This window comes from Xiphophorus maculatus, chromosome 10 (assembly GCF_002775205.1).
Source record: "Xiphophorus maculatus strain JP 163 A chromosome 10, X_maculatus-5.0-male, whole genome shotgun sequence".
Taxonomy (NCBI): domain Eukaryota; kingdom Metazoa; phylum Chordata; class Actinopteri; order Cyprinodontiformes; family Poeciliidae; genus Xiphophorus; species Xiphophorus maculatus.
In genome coordinates this window covers 4,304,797-4,313,924 of record NC_036452.1, presented here as the reverse complement: position 1 = coordinate 4,313,924, position 9,128 = coordinate 4,304,797, and the positions used below count along the sequence as shown (strand labels likewise).

General features: G+C 39.8%; 1 protein-coding gene across 1 annotated transcript in view; it reads right to left on the bottom strand.

Annotated features, from left to right (window-relative positions):
* Positions 1 to 3,901: 3,901 nt before the first annotated feature.
* The window catches only part of erbb2 (erb-b2 receptor tyrosine kinase 2), a 29,783-nt gene continuing 24,556 nt past the window's right edge, over positions 3,902 to 9,128 (bottom strand). The window contains exons 21-27 of the mRNA XM_005810622.2: positions 8,900 to 9,055; positions 8,745 to 8,820; positions 7,415 to 7,561; positions 7,214 to 7,311; positions 6,539 to 6,727; positions 5,728 to 6,100; positions 3,902 to 5,278 (exon numbers count right to left, since the gene is read on the bottom strand). Of these exons, the coding sequence (XP_005810679.2) occupies positions 4,920 to 5,278; positions 5,728 to 6,100; positions 6,539 to 6,727; positions 7,214 to 7,311; positions 7,415 to 7,561; positions 8,745 to 8,820; positions 8,900 to 9,055 (1,398 nt within the window). The 3' untranslated portion in view covers positions 3,902 to 4,919. The remainder of the gene's footprint in view (positions 5,279 to 5,727; positions 6,101 to 6,538; positions 6,728 to 7,213; positions 7,312 to 7,414; positions 7,562 to 8,744; positions 8,821 to 8,899; positions 9,056 to 9,128) is intronic.

Here is a 9,128-nt window from a genome sequence, read left to right as displayed (position 1 = left end):
GAAAGTTAATGAGGATAAAAGTAAGCTCAACCGTTGACTTCTTGTTATTAAAACCATTTCTTACCGGTAGAAACACAACTGGGATTAAAATGAGTGGCAAATGTTAAAAATTAAAAGCATAGAGCAGCCGGACTGGGTTCAAAAATATGGCGGCGAACAGAAATGAATGAGCGTCATGGAGACGGCAGGTGTTGCCGTCTATACACCAAAATAATCTGGGAATTAATAGTACTGAGAAATTGTCTGCCAAGAAAGCAGTCCAGCAAATTTATTATTTGTATCTGTACTGTTTATTTAACTTGTTTTAAAATTAAGTTAAAGATTTTATTTTTTATTCACTCATTTTTTCGTTTCTATTGGTTTACATGCCCGAACAGTTCTTGCAAACAGCGACCACTTATCAGTAATTAAGGTAATAATTTGAAGAAAAATATAAATTACATTTATTAGAAATCTTAAAGTACGCTTTATTTACACTAAATCGGCTGTGTTTGAATTTTTTTTTTCATCCATTTTAATGTACAACTAAGTGATACTCATGTAAATTGCAGATTTACGACATGTTCATGAAGGCAGCACTTGAGATAGAGCTACATCTCAGCTGGCGCTGATTGAAGCGATCAGCACGTCGTTTCACTGGTTTACGTAAAGTTAAAGGGGGCCACAGATATTTAAAAGCATATTTTAAAGATTTTTGATTTGGGGGAAAAAAGACACAATTATGTTAATATTAATGTTTTGTGGACAGATTTTGTATTAAACGGCTAGGTTAGCTAGCATGTGAAAGCTAGCTAACCTCAGAAGAATTAGCTAACAGCGCCTCAAATGCACAGCTAATGTGGGACAATAAAGAGTATTTCTATTTTTATTCTATTCTAAAATAGTAATGTCACTGGGAGGCAGGAGTAATTTTGTAATGAAGTTTAACCAGCAGCAGGTTTAATTTATGTGTGGAAAACAAACTTGTTTAAACACTTTCTCGTTTACTAGAAATAAAACATTTTTTTAAGTATTTAGCAAAGGAATACCAAGTAAGTTTGAATAAATTGGACAGTTTCTATCAGCTACTACTGTGACCAATTTATTTCTATATAGCATCTCAACATTTACATTATGGTTTAATGTACAAATCCCAACAAACTGGTTGTTATTTATCAACCCCGTCACAATCATAACAACCGTGAAAGGTAAAAAATTAAAATAAAAAAAATAAAGAAATATATATACGTATTCACAAAAAAGTCAAAACAGGTTTTCTTCAAAATGCAAATGATTGATTTTAAGTGTTGGGAAAAACTTCAACAAACTGTTAGCTGCATTTTCTTTTCTTCTTGTCTGATTAGATTACAGAAGTCATGTTTTTGCCCCGTTTTCGGTCCTTTGCGGAAGTGTAAACACGTTAAATAACCGGTTTATCTGGTTAATGTTTCCCCTGTTCTGCATACATTTAAGCTCTGTACTTCTTATGGTGAAAAACTGAGGATGAGTTTGTAGGTAAATCCTCAGAACTGTTAGTACAAATCGGACCACTGCACTAAAACTCGTGATTGAATACAGACACCGTGTTGTGATTTTGCAACGACATGAAATGATTGCTAGCTGCAACAGAGACAAAACCATTGAGATTTTATTTAACACAGTCCAAAATAATAATAAAACTACTCTACATCTGCAGCACGCATGTTTGTTAGCCCAGATTTAAACACCTTCCATGTTGTTTAAAGAAATTATATTAGCAAACTTTAAATAAAAAGTCACACCTTTCAAACTTAACATGAAAGGTAATCCAGAATTGCTGTTTACACTGCAAAAACAAACTGTTATCAAATATTTTTGGTCTGGCTTCTAGTTCAAATATATAAGTACACTTAAAAAGACAAAACCAACTTGCAAGTAACTTTTCAGTAAAACATATTTCACTTATGACATGAGAAAAATGTATTGTTATAAGTGAAATAATCTACCAGTGTACCTAGTACTTTTTTAATCAATAGGAAATTATTTACTTAACCTGTTGTTTCTTGCTAGAAAGTCACTCATAGGTTAGTTTTGCCTTATTTCAAGTGTACTACACTATTTTAACTAGAAACTAAACCAAAAATACTTGAGATTTTGTGTTTTTGCAGTGCAGATCTTTCGAAGTCAGAATAGTTTACCTTTGTAGAAACAAGAATCCCTAATCAACATGTGTAAAAAGCCTTAATATTTTGTTATCTTTTATTGCTGTTGTAACACTGAATTAGTTGTTTTTAACAAAAAATCCCTGGTTCAAAAAATTGTGGATAAAATAAATGTAACCGTTGCAGTTTTTGAACACCATCTACAGGTGAAAAGTTGCTGATGCTGTGGGGCTTAATGTCTTTCAAAAGCGCATTCGATTTTATTAAATTAGCATCTAAAGTATCAGCAACCACCTGTGATTTTATGAAACACAATTATTTCTAAATATGTCTTTTCCTTTAATTTATTTTTACTTTTTAGGTAGTTTTTAAACATCTTTACCAAACGAGGCAACACATTTTTCTGCATTTGTAAGAAGTCTTTTTCCTCCCTAATTAATACATTGTTTATGTAATATATCTTTTAAAAATGGTAAAAACTGAATGTGTTAAAAGCAAATCCCTGATATGTTACATACTAAAGTATTTAGAAATCTTAAAGACGTAATTCTGGAACGAAACTCTTCAAAACCCGTATTAAACATAAAATCTAACGCAAACATGGTGGGTGAGATACATTCATGAAATATCTGAGCCTCCGACTGACGACATCCTTTAAGGAAAACACAATCACCTCAGTGGGGTTTAAAAAGGACGCAGATCAGTAGTAATAGTTGTACAGTCAGTATGTCGCTACTTTCTTCTCCAAAGACGTGAGGAAGGAAAACATCGACTATGAGAGCAAAGGCTCCATTGACCGAGTCAAAAACCAGCTACACTGCAAAAACACAAAATCCCACCAAGTATTTTTGGTCCAGTTTCTAGTGCAAATATCTCAGTTCACTTCAAAGACAAAAGTAACTTACAAGTAACTTTTCAGTAGATATAAGAGCTTCTTTTAATCCAGTATTTGCTTAGTATTGATGAAAAAGGTTCTAGTTACATTGGTAGATTATTTTACTTATGCCGTGGAAAAATGTCTTGTTATAAGTGAAATAATCTGCCAGTGGAACTAGAACTTTTTCTTCGATATTAAGGAATTATTTACCCAAAACAAGCTCCTACATCTTACTGAAAAGCTATTCTGTAGTTTTGTCTTATTTCAAATGTACTCAGATATTTCCCCTAGAAACTAGAACAAAAGTACTGATGCTAATTTAAAAATAAGTGCTATAAGTGCTTATGTATGATGTTAAATGTAACTTTTTGTTTCTCGTCATATCGATTGAGGATTATATCGTGACATCAAGGAAGGCATCAAGCAGTGTAGTAGAAGTAAGAGATACTGCCACCGGCACACAACAAAAAAACTCAAATTTTACAAAGTATTTTTGGTCTATTTCTAATGAAAATATCTATGTACACTTAAAATAAGAAAAACTAATTTACAGGCAACTTTCCAGCAATATATAGAAGCTTGTTTTAAGAAAATAATTCCTTAATGTTGATGGAAAAAGTGCTAGTTCCACTGGAAGATTATTTCACAATCAACTGGAACTGCAGCGTTACCTAGCAACGCCTGCCAAGCCCAGCCCGTCTCCTAGCAACCAAGTTCTAGTTCCGCTAGCAGATTACGTCACTTATAACAAACCCTCTTCCTATGTTATAAATTAAATAATCTGCCAGTAGAATTGGTATTTTTTCAACAATGTTAGGTAACTATTATATTAAAACAAGCTCCTATATCTTGCTGAAAAGTTACTTCTAAGTTACTTTTGTCTTATTTCAAGTGAACTATGATACTTTAACTAGAAACTAGACCAAACTTACTTGGTAAGATTTTGTGTTTTTGCAGTGTAGAGTGAAAAAAAAAAAGGTCGATTATTAACTGGCTGCCTCTTGCCCGGAACGTAGCTGGAGATAGGCACCGGCTACCCTCCCGACCCCATTAGGGACGAAGGGTGAACAGAAAATGGATGGATATTAACTGGCTGTTCTCAGCGAGTGGAATTTGCACCATGCATTGATTATCCAAACGGAGCAGAGGGGCGGTTTTTTGTCTCCTCTGAATGCTTTTTTTGCATCCTAACGGAAATCTCTTCCAACTTTTTGTGAAATGCCCTTTCCAACTTGAAGAGAGTGGCTCACTGGCTTGGAATATGCAGAGATTCTTGGGTAAGTGTTGACTTTAATATGCATTAGCTTATGAAGTCTACTCGGACCCAGCAAAGTAGCTGCGGTCCGATACGTCTGAGCGGCACAAAGCTGCTGTCTTCGCCATACAGGACGCCTTTCTTTCAGGGAGCATACCCAAAGGCCAGATGGGCTGCAAGGGCCTTCTCTGTTTGAGACAAAATGGCTTTGAGGGCACTAGAGACCTTCGTCGAATGTGACCAGAATGCTAAACGCCATCCTCAATGTGCATCTTGGGTTGTTTAGTCTGTGGTAGTTGAGAAAAAAATACAAAAACTACTTCATATGTAGTGGGAAAAAAAGCCTGAAAATTAATTAAACAGTGAAGAAAAACTGAAAAACAGTCGAATGGTTGTCCGATCGTCAGACTCTCGTCGTACTGGGATGAGTTTTTCACCAAAGCGTCCCAAATTGTTGATGAATTCACACGATGTCACAGACACCATATTAATGCTACACTGCGCTGGAGTCAACAGTGAGTTTTCTGATAGTTGGCCTCAAATCGATGTGCTCACATTCAAACAAGGACCCACTCAGATCCGTCACAAAACAAACCGTCTTCCCTTTTTCTCACTCCTCCCTTAGAAGAACTCAATCTGCAACTCCTGCAGTTCCTGTTCCTCCTCCTCAAGTGTGACCAGTCCAAGTGTCTGCAAGTCCGAGATACTCTGGGTTTTCCGCAGTGGGGGTGACGAACCCGTTGACGTGCCTGGTGATGTTTCCTTTGCTCTCCTGGGTCGCGGCGCCATCTCCCGCTGCTCCCGGCGGAGCGCCGTTGGCTTTGTCCCCGAGGTCCAGGTAGTACGGGTTGTCGAAGGCGGGGCAGGCGGAGTTGACGGGGATTAGGTACCCCGGGTTCTCAACGCTGTGGCCGGACCCGAGACCGTTGGGGAGCCGTCGGTCCACTCTGGAGCCTTTACGTGGGAGCGTAGTGGGTCGCTCAGGGATCGCCGGTCTAGGATCCAGCATCTCCTGGTTCACGTACTCTGAACGACGAATGAGGAGTCAGAAAATCAGAGACATTGACTAGGGCTGCAAGTTAACGATTAAGTAGTTAATCCAAAGTTTATTGATCTTATCCATCAACAAACAGCGGCCATTTTCTTAAAAACCTGAGTTTTCTCTTGTGTCAGTAGGGCCGACTATTTTTTCATAACAAATTACAAAATTTTTCATAATATGCTGAAAAAAAACATTTGAACATTATTTTGTGTCAACTGTAGTCAACACTGACCAAGCAAACAAAAAACTGTGGTTTTCTCTCAGTGTTAAAATTAAACATATTCATAAAATATAACAAAACAGGAACCTCTTAAGTTCCCAATAGAAAAATAAAACACTTAATTCTCCATGAACAGAGACATACAGTCTGTAGTTGCTCTTGAGGAAATGTTAAGACTTTACTCAACACTTTGCTGTGTTTTCCTCTGCTCACCTGGCATGGCTGGTCTCTGACTGTGGGCGTGACTCCTCCTGGGCAGGGAGTGATGAAGGTGATTAGGATGATGAAAGCCGTCCATCTCATCGGTTTCCAGGTCACACTGGCTCCCTCTGGGGTAGGTGGGGTCTTTGCAGTAGCGTCCAGGGCTGGACGGCGATAAGAAATGTCCGTCTGGAGTCGCATCCAAGAAGACGGAGTCAGACTGGCCTCCTGCTGAAATGGTGCGAGCCAACTGGGGCCACAGGCCGTTGGACATGCTTGCTCCCACTGGCAGGGTGGGGCACTGGCCGCGGCCCAAAGTACTCAGAGACGAGTACATGCTCTGAGGTCCACCAGGGTTCAAGGGCTCACCATCCAGATCTTTGCTCTGTTGGTGCAGGAAAGAAACACTTTAAAGGTGATGAAAATAAAACTGATATTTGTTTACAAGTTCGGACATTTACAGCTTCGATTAACTGAGAAAAACAGAAACAATGGAGTTTCATCATCACCGTTATTCATTAGAGACAAAGAGATACTGTAACAAAGACGGCCATGTTGGGGAGGGAGGGTGGACGGATGGATGATTAAATGGATGGATGAATAAATGGATGGATGGATGGATGGATGGATGGAAATATGGATAGATGAAAAGATGGATGGATGGATGGATGGATGGATGGATGGATGGATGGATGAATAAATGGATGGATGGATGGATGGATGGAAATATGGATGAATAAATGGATGGATGGATGGATGAAACCAGTAACCCTTCTGACTCAAACTGTGATCCAGTTAAAGCAGGTCTGCGTTCCCCACTGACCCGGTAGGACTGGTGGCGGATCGGGCCGCTGGCTTGGGCCTGGTCGCCCCTGGTTCTGGGGAACAGGTTGGGCTGCGGTACCAGGTACTCCTCGGCGTCCATCATGTCCCCCATGTTCTCGCCTTCCTCCAGAAGCATCCGGTAGAACTGGCTGTCCACCGGGCTGCAGGAGCTCATCTGCTCGTCGTTCTGGAGGAGCAGAAAGTTCTGGTCAGGACTCGCCTTTTTTCACCTCTATTGTACAATTTAAGCTCAATCCCTGCTCTCAATATGTTAACCTTTTTTGAGTCTGTATACGCCAGTTAACAATTAATTAATTACTAAATTAGTTGATTAGTTGACGATTATTTTAATAATGACGATTAATCGTGATTAATCACGATTCGAGTGATTCGTCGAGTGGGTCTGTAAATATATCAGCCTGTATTTATAATTTTAATTCTGTGTGAGAAAATCCACAGTAAATTCAAAACAAATTTTAATTTTTTAAGTCTTTACTGTAGCTTGTTATCCTGGAAAAAAGGGAGACTCAATCAAATGATTTTCAAAAACCTTAAAGTTACTAACGTTCATTTGTATTACGTTTACTGCATGAACACAGCAACAAAAAATAAGATATATTACGATAATACAGACACCCAGAAGTTAAACATTTGCAGCCTTAGTGAAGTTTACCTGAATGACTAAGTAGCGAGACGGATCTCTCGCCATGGCGCTAAGGTCCTGAACCAGATCTTTGAACTTGGGCCTGCTGTCTGGATCAATCATCCAGCCTGCAAAGCAAACAGAAAATTGCTAGGTTGCTAGAAATCAAAGCGTAAACCTTTTTTACCCTCCAGGGCAGTAAATGAACAACTTGGTTGGTGCCGTATTCACATTTGACCATGATCATGTAGACGTCTATGGTGCAGATCGGGGGCTGAGGAAGCCGCTCTCCTCCCTCCAGCAGATCTGGGATCTCCCTCGCCGCAATGGTATCGTACGGCTTGGAGCCAAACGTCATCAGCTCCCAAACAGTCACCCCTGTAAACGACAGAGTTTGGTTTGTCATCAGACATCTCTACACCTCTGGGAAGAATCCACTTTGAACAAACCTTGGTCACATGTAAGTAGTAAGAAATAGAAAGTTCAAACTGAACTCTGATGTGGACAAAAACACAAACTCTGGTCCGCCTACAAACCTCGGTCTCTTTTTGGCAGAAAGTGAACTCTGGTGCGGTTGGAATGAATGAATATGTGGAAGCCAAGCGGACCAGAGGCCGCTCCAAAAGCAGGAAATAGACTACAGCACAGGCATTCTGGGTAAATACAACCAAATTAAATGCGCGAGTCTAACGTTTCTGGGAGAAATGGCTCCTGATCTTTTGCTAAAGACAAAATAGAAATCCTACATATACTAAAAGTTGACAATTTCGTGAAGAAGGGAGTTGTGCTCTTGCCTTCTTTCGAGGTTTTTGAGTAATTTCCTTCAGTGGTTCTTGGTGCAGCGCCCCCACAGGTGAGGAGGGGAACAGATGATTCAAATAATTTTTTTTGTTTGACACAGTGCAGTGTGAAGGAGGACCACACCAGCTGAAAATGTAACAAATGTTGTAAATTTGTTCCCCCATCAAACTGAGTCTGGACCATGAGGTGTGAAAATGCCTTTACTCTAAACTACATTTAAGGGTGCGTTCACAGCAATCCTGTTTAATCCGCTTTAATCTAACTCTAGTGTGTTTGCCTGCGGAGGTGTGAATCCGAAATTGAACTCTGGTCCGTCTAAAAACTTCTGTCTCGATTCTGTTGAAGTGAACTCTAGTGCAGTTCAAATGTATATGAGAACGCCAAGTGGACCGGAGGCCACAGCAAAAGCAGGAAGAGGATTAAGAGTGCAGGGCATTCTGGGTAAATACAACTAAAACAAAATAGTGTCAGAGGGAAAAATGGCTTGTGTTTATTTACCTACAACCACTAAAATCTAATACTACCCCATTTTTGGTTATATTTTGTGAAGAAGGAAGTTGGTGCTCAGTGTTTTCTTCAGAAGTTTCCATGTCATTTCCTTCAGTAGTTCCCCACAGGTGAGGAGGGGAACAGGTTTCTCAATTATTTTGGTTCATTTGACACAATTTAAAAACGAAACATGCCAGCTGAAAATGTAACAAATGTTGCATCTTTGGTCCCCAACCGAACCAAGGTGTGAAAACTTCTAAGCAACACTGACCGTAGCTCCAGACGTCACTCTGATGGGTGAACTTCCTGTGCAGAATAGACTCCAAAGCCATCCATTTAATCGGCACCTTTAAATCCAGGAACACCAGATAAGAAATGGAAGCTGAAGTTCTGATGTTGTGGTTTGGTATCGTAGTCCAGCCTCACCTTTCCTCCATCAGCGTGATACTCTGTCTCGTCTATGTCCAGCAGACGGGCCAGGCCAAAGTCGGTGATCTTCACGTGGTTTGGGTTCTTCACCAGAACGTTGCGGGCGGCCAGATCTCTGTGGACCAACCGAATGTCCTCCAGATAATTCATCCCCTACACCAATACACAGATCCATCAAGCTGGAGCCGAAGCAAAGACCAAAGGCGGAAATACTAGAGTCGTTATC